This window comes from Oncorhynchus kisutch, unplaced genomic scaffold (genome assembly GCF_002021735.2).
Source record: "Oncorhynchus kisutch isolate 150728-3 unplaced genomic scaffold, Okis_V2 Okis07a-Okis12b_hom, whole genome shotgun sequence".
NCBI lineage: Eukaryota > Metazoa > Chordata > Actinopteri > Salmoniformes > Salmonidae > Oncorhynchus > Oncorhynchus kisutch.
In genome coordinates, this window is record NW_022261984.1 from 8,549,238 (window position 1) to 8,568,103 (window position 18,866).

Genomic DNA, 18,866 nt, shown 5'->3' on the forward strand with positions numbered 1-18,866 from the left:
CATCATGTTGATTCCTCCTCCACTCAGCCATGTTGACACGAGGGTTGGGGTCCATTCCTCCTCCACCATGTTGACACTAGGGTTGGGGTCCATTCCTCCTCCACCCAGCCATGTTGACACGAGGGTTGGGGTCCAGTCCTCCTCCACTCAGCCATGTTGACACTAGGGTTGGGGTCCAGTCCTCCTCCACCCAGCCATGTTGACACTAGGGTTGGGGTCCATTCCTCCTCCACTCAGCCATGTTGACACTAGGGTTGGGGTCCATTCCTCCTCCACCCAGCCATGTTGACACTAGGGTTGGGGTCCAGTCCTCCTCCACCCAGCCTTGTTGACACTAGGGTTGGGGTCCATTCCTCCTCCACCCAGCCATGTTGACACGAGGGTTGGGGTCCAGTCCTCCTCCACTCAGCCATGTTGACACTAGGGTTGGGGTCCAGTCCTCCTCCACCCAGCCATGTTGACACTAGGGTTGGGGTCCATTCCTCCTCCACCCAGCCATGTTGACACTAGGGTTGGGGTCCATTCCTCGTCCCCCCAGCCATGTTGACACTAGGGTTGGGGTCCAGTCCTCCTCCACTCAGCCATGTTGACACTAGGGTTGGGGTCCAGTCCTCCTCCACCCAGCCATGTTGACACTAGGGTTGGGGTCCAGTCCTCCTCCACCCAGCCATGTTGACACTAGGGTTGGGGTCCATTCCTCCTCCACCCAGCCATGTTGACACTAGGGTTGGGGTCCATTCCTCCTCCACCCAGCCATGTTGACACTAGGGTTGGGGTCCATTCCTCCTCCACCCAGCCATGTTGACACTAGGGTTGGGGTCCATTCCTCCTCCACCCAGCCATGTTGACACTAGGGTTGGGGTCCATTCCTCCTCCACCCAGCCATGTTGACACTAGGTTTGGGGTCCATTCCTCCTCCACTCAGCCATGTTGACACTAGGGTTGGGGTCCATTCCTCCTCCACCCAGCCATGTTGACACTAGGATTGGGGTCCATTCCTCCTCCACCCAGCCATGTTGACACTAGGGTTGGGGTCCATTCCTCCTCCACCCAGCCATGTTGACACGAGGGTTGGGGTCCAGTCCTCCTCCACTCAGCCATGTTGACACTAGGGTTGGGGTCCAGTCCTCCTCCACCCAGCCATGTTGACACTAGGGTTGGGGTCCAGTCCTCCTCCACCCAGCCATGTTGACACTAGGGTTGGGGTCCATTCCTCCCCAGCCATGTTGACACTAGGGTTGGGGTCCAGTCCTCCTCCACCCAGCCATGTTGACACTAGGGTTGGGGTCCATTCCTCCTCCACCCAGCCATGTTGACACTAGGGTTGGGGTCCATTCCTCCTCCACTCAGCCATGTTGACACGAGGGTTGGGGTCCATTCCTCCTCCACCCAGCCATGTTGACACTAGGGTTGGGGTCCAGTCCTCCTCCACTCAGCCATGTTGACACTAGGGTTGGGGTCCATTCCTCCTCCACTCAGCCATGTTGACACTAGGGTTGGGGTCCATTCCTCCTCCACTCAGCCATGTTGACACTAGGGTTGGGGTCCATTCCTCCTCCACTCAGCCATGTTGACACGAGGGTTGGGGTCCAGTCCTCCTCCACTCAGCCATGTTGACACTAGGGTTGGGGTCCATTCCTCCTCCACTCAGCCATGTTGACACTAGGGTTGGGGTCCAGTCCTCCTCCACCCAGCCATGTTGACACTAGGGTTGGGTCCAGTCCTCCTCCACCCAGCCATGTTGACACTAGGGTTGGGGTCCATTCCTCCTCCACTCAGCCATGTTGACACTAGGGTTGGGGTCCAGTCCTCCTCCACTCAGCCATGTTGACACTAGGGTTGGGGTCCATTCCTCCTCCACTCAGCCATGTTGACACTAGGGTTGGGGTCCATTCCTCCTCCACCCAGCCATGTTGACACTAGGGTTGGGGTCCATTCCTCCTCCACCCAGCCATGTTGACACTAGGGTTGGGGTCCAGTCCTCCTCCACCCAGCCATGTTGACACTAGGGTTGGGGTCCATTCCTCCTCCACCCAGCCATGTTGACACTAGGGTTGGGGTCCATTCCTCCTCCACCCAGCCATGTTGACACTAGGGTTGGGGTCCAGTCCTCCTCCACTCAGCCATGTTGACACTAGGGTTGGGGTCCAGTCCTCCACCCAGCCATGTTGACACTAGGGTTGGGGTCCATTCCTCCTCCACTCAGCCATGTTGACACTAGGGTTGGGGTCCATTCCTCCTCCACCCAGCCATGTTGACACTAGGGTTGGGGTCCATTCCTCCTCCACCCAGCCATGTTGACACTAGGGTTGGGGTCCATTCCTCCTCCACCATGTTGACACTAGGGTTGGGGTCCATTCCTCCTCCACCATGTTGACACTAGGATTGGGGTCCATTCCTCCTCCCCCCAGCCATGTTGACACTAGGGTTGGGGTCCATTCCTCCTCCACTCAGCCATGTTGACACTAGGGTTGGGGTCCATTCCTCCTCCACCCAGCCATGTTGACACTAGGGTTGGGGTCCATTCCTCCTCCACCCAGCCATGTTGACACTAGGGTTGGGGTCCAGTCCTCCTCCACCCAGCCATGTTGACACTAGGGTTGGGGTCCATTCCTCCTCCACCCAGCCATGTTGACACTAGGGTTGGGGTCCAGTCCTCCTCCCCCCAGCCATGTTGACACTAGGGTTGGGGTCCATTCCTCCTCCACCCAGCCATGTTGACACTAAGGTTGGGGTCCATTCCTCCTCCACTCAGCCATGTTGACACTAGGGTTGGGGTCCATTCCTCCTCCACCCAGCCATGTTGACACTAGGGTTGGGGTCCATTCCTCCTCCACCCAGCCATGTTGACACTAGGGTTGGGGTCCATTCCTCCTCAGCCATGTTGACACTAGGGTTGGGGTCCATTCCTCCCCAGCCATGTTGACACTAGGGTTGGGGTCCATGCCTCCTCCACCCAGCCATGTTGACACTAGGGTTGGGGTCCATTCCTCCTCCACCCAGCCATGTTGACACTAGGGTTGGGGTCCAGTCCTCCTCCACTCAGCCATGTTGACACTAGGGTTGGGGTCCATTCCTCCTCCACTCAGCCATGTTGACACTAGGGTTGGGGTCCATTCCTCCTCCACTCAGCCATGTTGACACTAGGGTTGGGGTCCATTCCTCCTCCACTCAGCCATGTTGACACGAGGGTTGGGGTCCAGTCCTCCTCCACTCAGCCATGTTGACACTAGGGTTGGGGTCCATTCCTCCTCCACTCAGCCATGTTGACACTAGGGTTGGGGTCCAGTCCTCCTCCACCCAGCCATGTTGACACTAGGGTTGGGTCCAGTCCTCCTCCACCCAGCCATGTTGACACTAGGGTTGGGGTCCATTCCTCCTCCACTCAGCCATGTTGACACTAGGGTTGGGGTCCAGTCCTCCTCCACTCAGCCATGTTGACACTAGGGTTGGGGTCCATTCCTCCTCCACTCAGCCATGTTGACACTAGGGTTGGGGTCCATTCCTCCTCCACCCAGCCATGTTGACACTAGGGTTGGGGTCCATTCCTCCTCCACCCAGCCATGTTGACACTAGGGTTGGGGTCCAGTCCTCCTCCACCCAGCCATGTTGACACTAGGGTTGGGGTCCATTCCTCCTCCACCCAGCCATGTTGACACTAGGGTTGGGGTCCATTCCTCCTCCACCCAGCCATGTTGACACTAGGGTTGGGGTCCAGTCCTCCTCCACTCAGCCATGTTGACACTAGGGTTGGGGTCCAGTCCTCCACCCAGCCATGTTGACACTAGGGTTGGGGTCCATTCCTCCTCCACTCAGCCATGTTGACACTAGGGTTGGGGTCCATTCCTCCTCCACCCAGCCATGTTGACACTAGGGTTGGGGTCCATTCCTCCTCCACCCAGCCATGTTGACACTAGGGTTGGGGTCCATTCCTCCTCCACCATGTTGACACTAGGGTTGGGGTCCATTCCTCCTCCACCATGTTGACACTAGGATTGGGGTCCATTCCTCCTCCCCCCAGCCATGTTGACACTAGGGTTGGGGTCCATTCCTCCTCCACTCAGCCATGTTGACACTAGGGTTGGGGTCCATTCCTCCTCCACCCAGCCATGTTGACACTAGGGTTGGGGTCCATTCCTCCTCCACCCAGCCATGTTGACACTAGGGTTGGGGTCCAGTCCTCCTCCACCCAGCCATGTTGACACTAGGGTTGGGGTCCAGTCCTCCTCCACTCAGCCATGTTGACACTAGGGTTGGGGTCCAGTCCTCCACCCAGCCATGTTGACACTAGGGTTTGGGGTCCAGTCCTCCACTCAGCCATGTTGACACTAGGGTTTGGGGTCCAGTCCTCCTCCACTCAGCCATGTTGACACTAGGGTTGGGGTCCATTCCTCCTCCACCCAGCCATGTTGACACTAGGGTTGGGGTCCAGTCCTCCTCCACCCAGCCATGTTGACACTAGGGTTGGGGTCCAGTCCTCCTCCACTCAGCCATGTTGACACTAGGGTTGGGGTCCAGTCCTCCTCCACCCAGCCATGTTGACACTAGGGTTGGGGTCCAGTCCTCCTCCACTCAGCCATGTTGACACTAGGGTTGGGGTCCAGTCCTCCTCCACTCAGCCATGTTGACACTAGGGTTGGGGTCCAGTCCTCCTCCACTCAGCCATGTTGACACTAGGGTTGGGGTCCAGTCCTCCACCCAGCCATGTTGACACTAGGGTTGGGGTCCAGTCCTCCTCCACTCAGCCATGTTGACACTAGGGTTGGGGTCCATTCCTCCTCCACCATGTTGACACTAGGGTTGGGGTCCATTCCTCCTCCACCATGTTGACACTAGGGTTGGGGTCCATTCCTCCTCCACTCAGCCATGTTGACAGCCATGTTGACACTAGGTTTGGGGTCCATTCCTCCTCCACTCAGCCATGTTGACACTAGGTTTGGGGTCCATTCCTCCTCCACCCAGCCATGTTGACAATAGGGTTGGGGTCCATTCCTCCTCCACTCAGCCATGTTGACACTAGGGTGGGTCCATTCCTCCTCCACTCAGCCATGTTGACACTAGGGTTGGGGTCCATTCCTCCTCCACCCAGCCATGTTGACACTAGGGTTGGGGTCCAGTCCTCCTCCACTCAGCCATGTTGACACTAGGGTTGGGGTCCATTCCTCCTCCACCCAGCCATGTTGACACTAGGGTTGGGGTCCAGTCCTCCTCCACTCAGCCATGTTGACACTAGGGTTGGGGTCCATTCCTCCTCCACCCAGCCATGTTGACACTAGGGTTGGGGTCCAGTCCTCCTCCACTCAGCCATGTTGACACTAGGGTTGGGGTCCAGTCCTCTTCAATTCAAGGCCAGGCACCATAGCGTTTAATTACATTTTTATTATTTAGTTTTTTAATTTGAACCATATTAATATTAGTATTTTCTTTAATAAAAATGTTGGACGTTGATAATTTGTATATGTTCTTTAGTTTAGTTTATCCTACTACTATCATCAACACTTCATGAATTGTTACCACTTTAAGTGGACATGCGTCCATCATTTCAATGCTCATTGAAACACAATTCAAAGCCGATTTCATGCATAATGTTAACTGGACTAGATGTAGAAAGTTACTTTGAAGAGATGGTGATTGGGTCTCGGTATATTCAGTGTACTTGTCTACACCTGTTCGCTGTTTGCGGAGCGGCAGGGTTGCCTAGTGGTCAGCGCGGTAACCGGAAGGTTGCAAGTTCAAACCCCCGAGCTGACATGGTACAAATCTGTCGTTCTGCCCCTGAACAGGCAGTTAACCCACTGTTCCTAGGCCGTCATTGAAAATAAGAATTTGTTCTTAACTGACTTGCCTAGTTAAATAAAGGTAAAATAAATATATATAAGCCTAGTATTAGTATTTTACAGATCGAAAGATGACAAATACATTTATCCACAATCTGCTATGAATAAATCCGGTTCGAGAGTTTCGTTAGCCTAACTAAATATTTTAGATTTAAAGGTGTGACTTCCAGTGTACAGAATTAGATGTTCGTGATTATGGGGTGGCGGGAGCCTAGCGGTTAAACGCGTTGGAAAACCATTACAGCGTCTGACTTTAGCTTGTGGGGTGGCAGGAGCCTAGCGGTTAAACGCGTTGGAAAACCATTACAGCGTCTGACTTTAGCTTGTGGGGTGGCAGGAGCCTAGCGGTTAAACGCGTTGGAAAACCATTACAGCGTCTGACTTTTGATTGTCGAAGATGCACCTCCCCCTGACTGCTATCGTTGACTTCCATCTGAAATCCTCTGCTTTTGTAAATCAACTCAAATACGCTCAAGGTCTTTCATAAACTTTACAATGGTCATGCACATGTCTGTGATGTTTACTGGGCTGTCGTAACACCCTACATTATATTTTATAATCACCCACCCTGCTTTCTGATAGTCTCAAACACACACTTTGTGACAATGTTCACACACAGTAATAATGCCACCCCAAACCCCCACACTCTTCTGAGCCCGCTGACTCCCAGGGATGGACTACTGTCACCTGCACATGCTCACAGGGTAAAGGTCAGCTCCAAAGCCGGCCCCTTTTTATTTTTAGGTTCTCAGGGGGGTTGCCGGGGCGAAAGACGACACCCTGTTTCTCTAATCAGAGAGAGAGTGAGACGTACTAGTCTGCTTGCTCTGTTCACCAGTGTATCCACGTCCGTGCGCCGTGTGTAGAATGCAGCCATTTACAAGTATTTCTAACTCCATCGAATAGCCTACTGTGTCTGATATAGACGTCATCAGAGAAGGCCTTTTAACAGGTGTCCAAACACTGTTTAATCCCATCCACATGACATGACCCTCAGGTCTGGGAAACATGAATAAACAGTCGGGAATTAGCCTTGACGCAGGCATACACGCGTGCACAAATGGATCCAACAGACAGGCAGTCAAGTGTTGACCGGAGAAATTGTGTTCCGGAGTATTTGTGCAAGCTGCTGGGACTCGGGAGGGACAGCTACTCTTACTGTCATTTAATCTCTCTCTGTGTGTGTGACAGTTTCGCACAAGCTCGTTACGACAAGAGAGAGAGAGAAAATATATATTTACATGGAAAACTCTGGAGAGAGTTGCCATCTCTATAACGTGGTATTGTAAATGACTGCCGTAGTTGACAGGATATTGAACTGTGTGATCAAAAAAACGTTCAGTGCACACTAGACCTGAATTTAGAGCGTTGGAACTGGATTTAGAACTTTGGAACTGGATTTAGAGCTTTGGAACTGGATTTAGAGCTTTGGAACTGGATTTAGAATTTTGGAACTGGATTTTAGAGCTTTGGAACTGGATTTTAAACGTTGGAACTGGATTTAGAGCTTTGGAACTGGATTTAGAATTTTGGAACGCTGAATTTTTTTATCTCCATAATCCCGATCAAATTCAACCCGTGGATTTATTTTGCGGAGAGAGAGTTTCGGTCTCACTCTCTCAGATTTCCTTGCTATCGAAGTTTCTATTGGAATTTCTTATCGGATATAATAATCTTGGATTCAAACCATTCTTGTTGTAACCCATAATAAGGGTTCAAATAATGATTTAACTTGAACAACCCATAGGCCTAGGTTATTTAGGGGCAATTCCATTTTCTTTTTTTTGGGATCAAAACTTGTTGGCATTGTAACCCTTTCTGGAGTTTTAATGTAACGGTTGAGTTGTTTTATAATGTTATCTAATATTTCACCATATCCCCTTGGCTAGTTTCACAACCCGAACCCAATCATTAGCCTCACATCTCTGAATAACGGTTCTGTTAATAGCTCAATCTGATCGCCTAACACTTGCGCACGGTGGTGCATGTGAGTGTTGGCAGTTGACATCGTTAACCAACCGGGTCTCGGTTTGTGTAGCCGACATCTGTTTTTGTGGATCTTCTCCCGGTGCTCTCGCTCCCACCGGGGTGAGAGTTTCTCTTAACCCCATGATGTTGCTCCTTTCCCCGGTTCTCCTCCTTCTGCTCCGCGGGGTCTTATTCGAGGCTTCGCAGGGCATCATCCAGGACAGCGGCTACTATCACCACAATGACCCGGAACTCGGACTCACCTTTGCCGGCCAAAGAACGGTGTTCGACTCGACAGGTAAAAATGACCCCCGAATGACTGATGGTGACAGTAAGCGTGGACAGCCGTAGCCTAAAAATGCGTCCATACACCCTCATACACCCTCAGTAAACCCTGCTCCAACATGGATCTAGCAACGCTTGGATAGGTGAAAATCAACGAGTCCACACATGTAGTTGAAACACAACCACTTGAGTCAGATCAGTGCAGATCTGGGTCAAATAGCATCAACACTTTATAATCCTTGAGCTGTGCGTAGTTTGCCCGGTGTAGTGGAACCTGTGGAATATCCCCAGAAGTAAATCAAGACGTAACTAAACTAGCTACATTTGTTTGGCCCAGGTCTGCAGATATTTGATTAATCAAGATAAATTATTCCAACCACAGGGTCCTGAAGCAGTATCTCGCGGAGACAGGGGAGTGACAACCGTTAACCGTTATGCACGTGCTTTCCTCACTCAGCGGTTATCTGAGCTCGGTGTTTAGGAGGAGTCATCAATGTTGAGAAACAAACTGGCATGGTGGAAATGTACCGTTTTAACAACACCTCTTCGGTGACTGGTCCTATCATTCTATAGTCGCTGGGACACATGGCGTTGGGACACATTGAGTTGCAGGACATTGGGCATTGGAGATGGGCGCAGGCGTTGGGACACATTGAGTTGCAGGACATTGGGCATTGGAGATGGGCGCAGGCGTTGGGACACATTGAGTTGCAGGACATTGGGCATTGGAGATGGGCGCAGGCGTTGGGACACATTGAGTTGCAGGACATTGGGCATTGGAGATGGGCGCAGGTGTTGGGACACATTGAGTTGCAGGACATTGGGCATTGGAGATGCGCGCAGGTGTTGGGACACATTGAGTTGCAGGACATTGGGCATTGGAGATGGGCGCAGGTGTTGGGACACATTGAGTTGCAGGACATTGGGCATTGGAGATGGGCGCAGGTGTTGGGTGGCATGGTTCTCTTGCAGCTGCTTGTAACCAAACATAGTTTAGATGCGGGATGGTTCATCGTAATTGACACATTCAGACGCAGGGAACCACTGGGCGTTGAGAATTGGAGATGAGCACTTCGGCAGGGCAAGGACCAGAGGTGTGGTATGGAGTGGGGCGTGATGATGATGACGGAATTCCGTTGCGACTTAGATGTGTCACTTTAGAATTTAACAAACCATGTAACTCTATCAAGTGTCTTTTTTTCGTGCTCACTACACGATTATGTATACAGGGAATTTCAATCACAGATAAAAGACACCGTAGGTTACTTAAGACAAACGATCAAGAGGAGAGTACAGTACAGAGTAGAGTAGAATATAGTACAGTAGAGGAGAGTACAGTACAGAGTAGAGTAGAATATAGTAGAGGAGAGTACAGTACAGAGTAGAGTAGAATATAGTACAGTAGAGGAGAGTACAGTACAGAGTAGAGTAGAATATAGTAGAGGAGAGGAGAGTACAGTACAGAGTAGAATATAGTACAGTAGAGGAGAGTACAGTACAGAGTAGAGTAGAATATAGTATATTAGAGGAGAGTACAGTACAGAGTAGAGTAGAATATAGTACAGTAGAGGAGAGTACAGTACAGAGTAGAGTAGAATATAGTAGAGGAGAGTACAGTACAGAGTAGAGTAGAATATAGTACAGTAGAGGAGAGTACAGTACAGAGTAGAGTAGAATATAGTAGAGGAGAGTACAGTACAGAGTAGAGTAGAGGAGAGTACAGTACAGAGTAGAGTAGAATATAGTACAGTAGAGGAGAGTACAGTACAGAGTAGAGTAGAATATAGTACAGTAGAGGAGAGTACAGTACAGAGTAGAGTAGAATATAGTAGAGGAGAGGAGAGTACAGTACAGAGTAGAATATAGTACAGTAGAGGAGAGTACAGTACAGAGTAGAGTAGAATATAGTACAGTAGAGGAGAGTACAGTACAGAGTAGAGTAGAATATAGTACAGTAGAGTACAGTACAGAGTAGAGTAGAATACATTACAGTACAGTAGAGCACAATACAGTAGAATACTGTACTGTGCAGGAGAGTACTGTACAGGAGAGTACTGTACAGGAGAGTACTGTGCAGGAGAGTACTGTACAGGAGAGTACTGTGCAGGAGAGTACTGTACAGGAGAGTACTGTGCAGGAGAGTACTGTACAGGAGAGTACTGTGCAGGAGAGTACTGTACAGGAGAGTACTGTAGAGTATAGTTTGGTTCATTACAGTACAGTAACTCTAGTGTGTATTATACTCAAGTCTACAGTACAGTGTAGGACTGAACCAATCATGGACGTCTATGTGTGGGCCAAATCAAGTCTGGACCAAACCTAAAAAAATGGACATCTGTGGATGTTGAAATATATATCTGGTTGAGACCGTACCAAAAAACAAAAATAATTCTGTGGACAAGGCAGACTGGCCACATTTCAACTACTTTTCAACTTCCATGAACATCCGGTGCCGGTCGGTGCTCAGTGACTAAGAACGTAGGAGCAACAACGGCTCAGCCGCGAAGTGGTAGGCCACACAAGCTCACAGAGTGGGTTGTCAAGAGCGCTGAAGCACGTAAAATGTAAAAAATCCTCCGTCCTCGGTTGCAGCACATATTAATACTGAATTCCAAACAGCCTCTGGAAGCAACAATCAGCACAAGAACTGTTCATTGGGAGTTTATTAATGAAATGGGTTTCCATGGCCGAGCAGCCGCACACAAGCCTAAGATCACCATGGGAAATGCCAAGCGTTGTCTGGCGTGGTGTAAAGCTCTCTTACATTGGACTCTGGAGCAGTGGAAACTCGTTCTCTGGCAGTCTGACGGACCAATCTGGGTTTGGCGGATGCCAGGAGAACGCTACCTACCCACAATGCGTAGTGCCAACTGTAAAGTTTGGTGGAGGAGGAATACTGGTCTGGGGCTGTTCTTCATGGTTTGGTGCCCTTAGTTCCAGTGAAGGGAAACTACAGCATACAATGACATTCTAGACAATTCTGTCCTGTTTCTGCATGATAATGCCTCTGTGCAAAAAGCGAGATCCATACAGAAATGGTTTGTCGAGATCGGTGTGGAAGAACTTGACTGGCCTGCACAAAGCCCTGACCTCAACCCCATCTAACATATTTGGGATTGTATTGGAACGCTGACTGCGAGCCAGGCCTAATCGTCCAGCATCAGTACCCGACCTCACTAATACTATTGTGGCTGAATGGAAGCAAGTCCCCACAGAAATGTTCCAACATCTAGTGGAAAGTCTTCCCAGAAGAGTGGAGGCTGTTATAGCAGCAATGTTCCATCTTCTAGTGGAAAGCCTTCCCAGAAGAGTGGAGGCTGTTATAGCAGCAATGTTCCAACATCTAGTGGAAAGCCTTCCCAGAAGAGTGGAGGCTGTTATAGCAGCAATGTTCCATCATCTAGTGGAAAGCCTTCCCAGAAGAGTGGAGGCTGTTATAGCAGCAAAGGGAGGGACCAACTTCATATTAATACCCATGATTTTGGAATGAGATGTTAGACGAGCAGATGTCCACATACCTTTGGTCATGTAGTGTGTATTGATAAACCTTTTACTGCAGTGAGCTAAATCAGGGTCACACAGAGTGATTCTTGGTCGTCTAAAACAAATCTACTTTGAAACAAAAGTATCCACCTCACACACATGGTTATGAGCTTAAAATAGTCAGACACCTGTACCATGTCAGATATACAGTTGAAATGTATTACATCACAATATTACACTTTATATACATCACAGAAGACTGAAATATAACCAAACTGTTAGACATAGAAACACCAGATTTACACTTTATATACATCACAGAAGACTGAAATATAACCAAACTGTTAGACATAGAAACACCAGATTTACACTTTATATACATCACAGAAGACTGAAATATAACCAAACTGTTAGACATAGAAACACCAGATTTTTTGTCAGTTAATTTTGTTTTTAAACTAATTCTGAAAAATATGAATAACATTCCACCACGAGGCCACTAGAGGGCGCTTTTGGTCATTGACTGCAGGAAAGGGCTACCTGACATATTGATACATGTGTTGATTGACCATCTCTATAGACCCATGCCTGGTGGTGTCACCTCCCTGTATGAATGAGGCAGACCGATACAGTCTGGAGGGTCTGAGGAACATCCACAGAGAGATGGATGACGACCAGGATGGCGGGATAGAGGTGGAGGAGAGCGTGGAGGTACGTAACCACGGAGAAGGGATTCAGGTGTGTTTTGATTAGACAACCGATGGTAGGGGTCTTTATTCAGTTACATGCTGTGTGTATATCCTCGTCAACCAGTCAGTCAGTCAGTCTGTCTGTCTGTCTGTCTCGTGATTCCTGTCCTGTTAGTTTGTTTAAGCCACAGACACTAGAACCCCTTTAAGTGAGTCCAGATTAGAAGTGTAGAATGTTGGACTGTTTGTCCCAGAACTCCAGAACTCATCAGAATGTCATCCAGGGCTAGATGATCCATGGGATTGGGTTGCTGTTACCGCGGAGACGGGAGGGGAGGGTGGCTGACATTCCTGTTCCCATCACATGAAGAGTCCAATTACAGCCAAGGATAGATTCCAAGATGGTGGAACGCACACACACACACACACACACACACACACACACAGACACCCAGTCTATTTTATCTCTAAACTAAAGCGTCTTGGTCCTTATCATCGGTGCAGTTGACAGTCGTCAAACTAATGTGGAAACTTAGAAAGGTTAAGGATGTGTGGACTGTTTATTAGACATGCGTGGTTGTGTGTAGTTGGTTAAGTGTGTGTGTGTAGTTGGTTAAGTGTGTGTATCCCTCTGTGTGTTAGACATTTATCTTTTGACATTAAGCTGCAAACTTTTCATAATCCTGTGTGTGTGTGTGTGTGTGTGCGTGTGTGCGTGCGTGCGTGCGTGCGTGTGTGTGTGTGTGTGTGTGTGTGTGTGTGTGTGTGTGTGTGTGTGTGTGTGTGTGTGTGTGTGTGTGTGTGTGTGTGTGCGTGCGTGCGTGCGTGCGTGCGTGCGTGCGTGTGCGTACGCGCGTCATGTGTGTGTGCGTGCGTGCGCGCGTCTTGTGTGTGTGTGTGTGCGTGCGTGCGTGCGTGCGTGCGTGCGTGCGTGCGTGCGTGTGTGTGTGCGTGCGTGCGTGCGTGCGTGCGTGCGTGCGTGCGTGCGTGTGTGTGTGTGTAGTTCATCATCGAAGACATGAAACAACAGCCGACCAACAAACACAGCCGTCTTCACAGAGAGGACCAGCACATCACCATAGAGGAACTGTGGAGGGGCTGGAAGTTCTCAGAAGGTATGCTGTGTGTGTGATTATACCAATCTGTTATTATACCAATCTGTTATTATACCAATCTGTTATTATACCAATCTGTTATTATACCAATCTGTGATTATACCAATCTGTTATTATACCAATCTGTTATTATACCAATCTGTTATTACACCAATCTGTTATTATACCAATCTGTTATTACACCAATCTCTGTTATTATACCAATCTGTTATTATACCAATCTGTTATTACACCAATCTGTTATTACACCAATCTGTTATTATACCAATCTGTTATTATACCAATCTGTTATTACACCAATCTGTTATTATACCAATCTGTTATTATACCAATCTGTTATTATACCAATCTGTTATTATACCAATCTGTGATTATACCAATCTGTGATTATACCAATCTGTGATTATACCAATCTGTTATTATACCAATCTGTTATTATACCAATCTGTTATTATACCAATCTGTTATTATACCAATCTGTTATTATACCAATCTGTGATTATACCAATCTGTGATTATACCAATCTGTTATTATACCAATCTGTTATTATACCAATCTGTTATTATACCAATCTGTTATTACATTCACAGTTTCTTCGTTACCAAACCCTCCCACCTCTCTCCCTCGTGCTCTCTCTCTCTATCCCTCTCTCTCTATCCCCCTCTCTCTATCCCCTCCCACTCTCTCTATCCCCATCTGACCTCCCCCCTCTCTATCCCCTCCCACTCTCTCTATCCCCTCCCACTCTCTCTATCCCCTCCCACTCTCTCTATCCCCTCCCACTCTCTCTATCCCCATCTGACCTCCTCTCTCTCTCTCTCTCTCTCTCTATCCCCCTCTCTCTATCCTTTCCCCTCTCTCTATCCCCTCCCCTCTCTCTATCCCCTCCCACTATCTCTATCCCCTCCCACTCTCTCTATCCCCATCTGACCTCCCCTCTCTCTATCCCCTCCCACTCTCTCTATCCCCATCTGACCTCCCCCTCTCTCTCCCTTCGCCCCCCCTCTCTCTATCCCTCCTCCTCTCTCCGTCCCCATCTGACCTCCCCCTCTCTCCCTTACTCCCCTTATCTCTCCCTTCCTACCCTCTCTCTCCCTTCCTCTCCTTCTCCCTCCCTTCATCCCCCTCCTCCTCTCTTTATCCCCTCCCCCTCTCTCCCTTCCTCCACCTCTCCCCCTTCTCTCCCTTCCTACCCTCTCTCTCCCTTCCTCCCCCTCTCTCTCCCTTCCTCCCCCTCTATCTCCCTTCCTCCTCCTCCTATCTCTATCCCCATCTGACCTCCCCCTCTCTCTCCCTTCCTCCCCCTACTCTCCCTTCCTCCCCCCTCTCTCCCTTCCTCCCCCTCTCTCTCCCTTCCTCCTCCTATTTCTATCCCCATCTGACCTCCCCCTCTCTCTCCCTTCCTCCCCCTCCTCCTCTCTCTATCCCCATCTGACCTCCCCCTCTCCCCCTCTCTCCCTTCCTACCCCCTCTATCCCATCTTCCCCCTCCCTCTCTCCCCCTCCTCCTCTCTCTATCAGTCCATAACTGGACTCAGGATGAGGTGTTGAGGTGGCTCAGGGAGTTTGTAGAGCTGCCTCAGTACGAGAAGAACTTTAAAGACTTCAGAGTCAACGGCAACACCCTCCCCAGGTGAGAACGGCCAATCAGAAACCTCAGAGAGGCACTTCCTGGTGGGCACAGCCAATCAGAAAGCTTCTTACTGAAAGTTACTGGCCAATCAGGTAACACACCCTAGTTACAATGTCCATTTGGTAGATTTTGAGTCATCACTATACAATTACAAACAAATCCGAAGCAGCTCAATTTGTCTAATTAAAACGCTTAATAATATCAGAACAGAAAGAGAAACACAGTCCAATCAGAGGTAGAAAGATCCAATCAGAACACTCAGAGCTGGTGTTATTGTGATGCGTGCAGGATAGCAGCCAATGAGCCGTCGTTCCTGAGTGGCCAGCTGAAGATCGTGGACCAGAGAGACAAACAGAAACTCAACATCAAGGCTCTGGACGCGGTGCTGTTTGGTGCTCCAATACGTGTGTAGACAGTACACACACCGCATGCACGCACGCACACACACACACACACACACACACACACACACACACACACACACACACACACACACACACACACACACACACACACACACACACCGCACACACACACACACACACACACACACACACACACACACACACACACACACACACACACACACACACACACACACACACACACACACACTTTGTGCATTTGCTCATGTCCACTGATTATATTGAAAAGCGCTAAACAAATGAGTTCATCTTTCTCCTCCTCCTCTTCCTCCTCCACTTTCATCATGACTGTCATCATCATTATCCTCATCCTCCTCCTTCCGCTTCTCTCTCCTCCTTCCTCTCCTCCTTCTCCCTCCTGCTCCTTCCTCTCTTCCTTCTCTCTCCTACTCCCCTCTCCTGCTCTTTTCTCTCCTCTTCCTCTCTCCTCCTCCTCTCTTCTGCTCCTTCCTCTCCTCCTCCTCTCTTCTACTCCTTCCTCTCCTCCTCTCTTCTGCTTCTTCCTCTCCTCCTCCTCTCTCCTGCTCCTTCCTCTCCTCCTCTCTTCTGCTCCTTCCTCTCCTCCTTCTCTCTCCTCCTCCTCTCTTCTACTCCTTCCTCTCCTCCTCTCTTCTGCTCCTTCCTCTCCTCCTCCTCTCTCCTGCTCCTTCCTCTCCTCCTCTCTTCTGCTCCTTCCTCTCCTCCTCCTCTCTTCTACTCCTTCCTCTCCTCCTCTCTTCTGCTCCTTCCTCTCCTCCTCCTCTCTCCTGCTCCTTCCTCTCCTCCTCTCTTCTGCTCCTTCCTCTCCTCCTTCTCTCTCCTCCTCCTCTCTTCTACTCCTTCCTCTCCTCCTTCTCTCTCCTGCTCCTTCCTCTCCTCCTTCTCTCTCCTGCTCCTTCCTCTCCTCCTCCTCTCTCCTGCTCCTTCCTCTCCTCCTTCTCTCTCCTGCTCCTTCCTCTCCTCCTTCTTTCTCCTCTCTCCTCCTCCTTCTCTCTCCTGCTCCTTCCTCTCCTCCTCCTCTCTCCTGCTCCTTCCTCTCCTCCTTCTCTCTCCACCTCCTCCTCCTCCTCCTCCTCTCCTCTCCTCCTTCAGGCCCACCCCATAACTACATGAAGGACTTGTTGCTGATAGTTTCTGTGATGATGGGTGTAGGAGGCTGCTGGTTCTCCCAGGTCCAGAACAAAGCTTCCAAAGTCCACATCTCCAAGATGATGAAGGACCTGGAGAGTCTGCAGAATGCTGAGCTCAGCCTCAGAGAACTACAGGAACAGTGAGTCTCTATGACTGTGTGTGTGTTTGTTGCTAACCTGTATGTGTGGTTGTTTCTAACCTGTGTGTGTGTTTGTTGCTAACCTGTGTGTGTGTTTGCTGCTAACCTGTGTGTGTGTTTGCTGCTAACCTGTGTGTGTGTTTGTTGCTAACCTGTATGTGTGGTTGTTTCTAACCTGTGTGTGTGTTTGTTGCTAACCTGTGTGTGTGTTTGCTGCTAACCTGTGTGTGTGTTTGCTGCTAACCTGTGTGTGTGTTTGTTGCTAACCTGTATGTGTGTTTGCTGCTAACCTGTATGTGTGTTTGTTGCTAACCTGTATGTGTGTTTGCTGCTAACCTGTGTGTGTGTTTGTTGCTAACGCGTATCCCCGTCCTGATACCAGGCTGGAACAGGCCCAGTATGTGTTTGTTGCTATGATACCAGGCTGGAACAGGCCCAGTATGTGTTTGTTGCTATGATACCAGGCTGGAACAGGCCCAGGATGTGTTTGTTGCTATGATACCAGGCTGGAACAGGCCCAGTATGTGTTTGATGCTATGATACCAGGCTGGAACAGGCCCAGTATGTGTTTGTTGCTATGATACCAGGCTGGAACAGGCCCAGTATATGTTTGTTGCTATGATACCAGGCTGGAACAGGCCCAGTATGTGTTTGTTGCTATGATACCAGGCTGGAACAGGCCCAGTATGTGTTTGTTGCTATGATACCAGGCTGGAACAGGCCCAGGAGGAGAAGCGTAACGTGACAGAGGAGAAACAGAACCTGGAGGAGAAGATGAGGGATGAGATCATGGGAGCCCAGGAGGAGGCGCACAGACTCCATCGGCTCAGAGCTGGAGCCGTCAGTCAACTGAGCAGACTGAGATACGCAGAGGAGGAGCTGGAGCAGGTAGAGAACCTAACCTTACCTTACCCTGCCTAACCTTACCCTATCTTACCCTGCCTAACCTTACCCTATCTTACTTTACCTAACCTTACCCTATCTTACTTTACCTAACCTTACCCTATCTTACCCTGCCTAACCTTACCCTATCTTACTTTACCTAACCTTAGCCTATCTTACTTTACCTAACCTTACCCTATCATACCCTACCTAACCTTACCCTACCTAACCTTACCCTATCTTACCTTACCTCACCTTACCCTACCTAACCTTACCCTACCTAACATAACTCTACCTAACCTAGCCTTACCCTACCTAACCTTACCTTACCTTACCTTACCTACCTACCTAACCTAACCCAACCCTACCTAACCTTACCCTACCTAACCTTACCCTACCTAACCCAACCTAACCTTACCCAACCTAACCTTACCTTACCTTACCTAACCTTACCCAACCTAACCTTACCTTACCTTACCTAACCTAACATAACCCTACCTAACCTTACCTTACCTTACCTTACCTTACCTTACCTTACCTTACCTTACCTTACCTTACCTTACCTTACCTACCTAACCTAACCTAACCTGACCTGACCTGACCCTACCTAACCTAACCGTAACCTACCTAACCCAACCCTACCTAACCTTACCCTACCTAACCTTACCCTACCTAACTCTACCTAACCCAACCTAACCTTACCCTACCTAACCTAACCTAACCTTACCCTACCTAACCCTACCTAACCCAACCTAACATTACCCTACCTAACCTTACCCTACCTAACCTAACCCTACCTAACCTTACCCTACCTAACCTTACCCTACCCAACTCTACCTAACCCAACCTAACCTTACCCTACCTAACCTTACCCTACCTAACCGTACCCTACCTAACCCAACCCTACCTAACCGTACCCTACCTAACCCAACCCTACCTAACCTTACCCTACCTAACCTTACCCTACCTAACCCTACCTAACCCAACCTAACCTTACCCTACCTAACCCTACCTAACCTTACCCTACCTAAACTTACCCTACCTAAACTTACCCTACCTAAACGTACCTACCTAACCTAACCCTACCCTACCTAACCCTACCTAACCTAACACTACCTAACCTAACACTACCTAACCCTACCTAACCTAACCCTACCGAACACTACCTAACCTAACACTGCCTAACCCTACCTAACCTAACCCTACCAAACACTACCTAACCCTACCTAACCTAACCCTACCTAACCTAACCCTACCTAACACTACCTAACCTAACACTGTCTAACCTAACCCTACCTAA

At 49.4% G+C, this 18,866-nt stretch overlaps 1 protein-coding gene across 1 annotated transcript in view; it reads left to right on the plus strand.

The window, feature by feature from the left end:
• Window positions 1-6,692: 6,692 nt before the first annotated feature.
• The window catches only part of LOC109886481 (stromal interaction molecule 2), a 22,393-nt gene continuing 10,219 nt past the window's right edge, over window positions 6,693-18,866 (plus strand). The window contains exons 1-7 of the mRNA XM_031814985.1: window positions 6,693-8,103; window positions 12,154-12,284; window positions 13,266-13,377; window positions 14,899-15,010; window positions 15,299-15,414; window positions 16,507-16,684; window positions 17,395-17,572. Coding sequence (XP_031670845.1) covers window positions 7,947-8,103; window positions 12,154-12,284; window positions 13,266-13,377; window positions 14,899-15,010; window positions 15,299-15,414; window positions 16,507-16,684; window positions 17,395-17,572 — 984 coding nt within the window. The 5' untranslated portion in view covers window positions 6,693-7,946. The remainder of the gene's footprint in view (window positions 8,104-12,153; window positions 12,285-13,265; window positions 13,378-14,898; window positions 15,011-15,298; window positions 15,415-16,506; window positions 16,685-17,394; window positions 17,573-18,866) is intronic.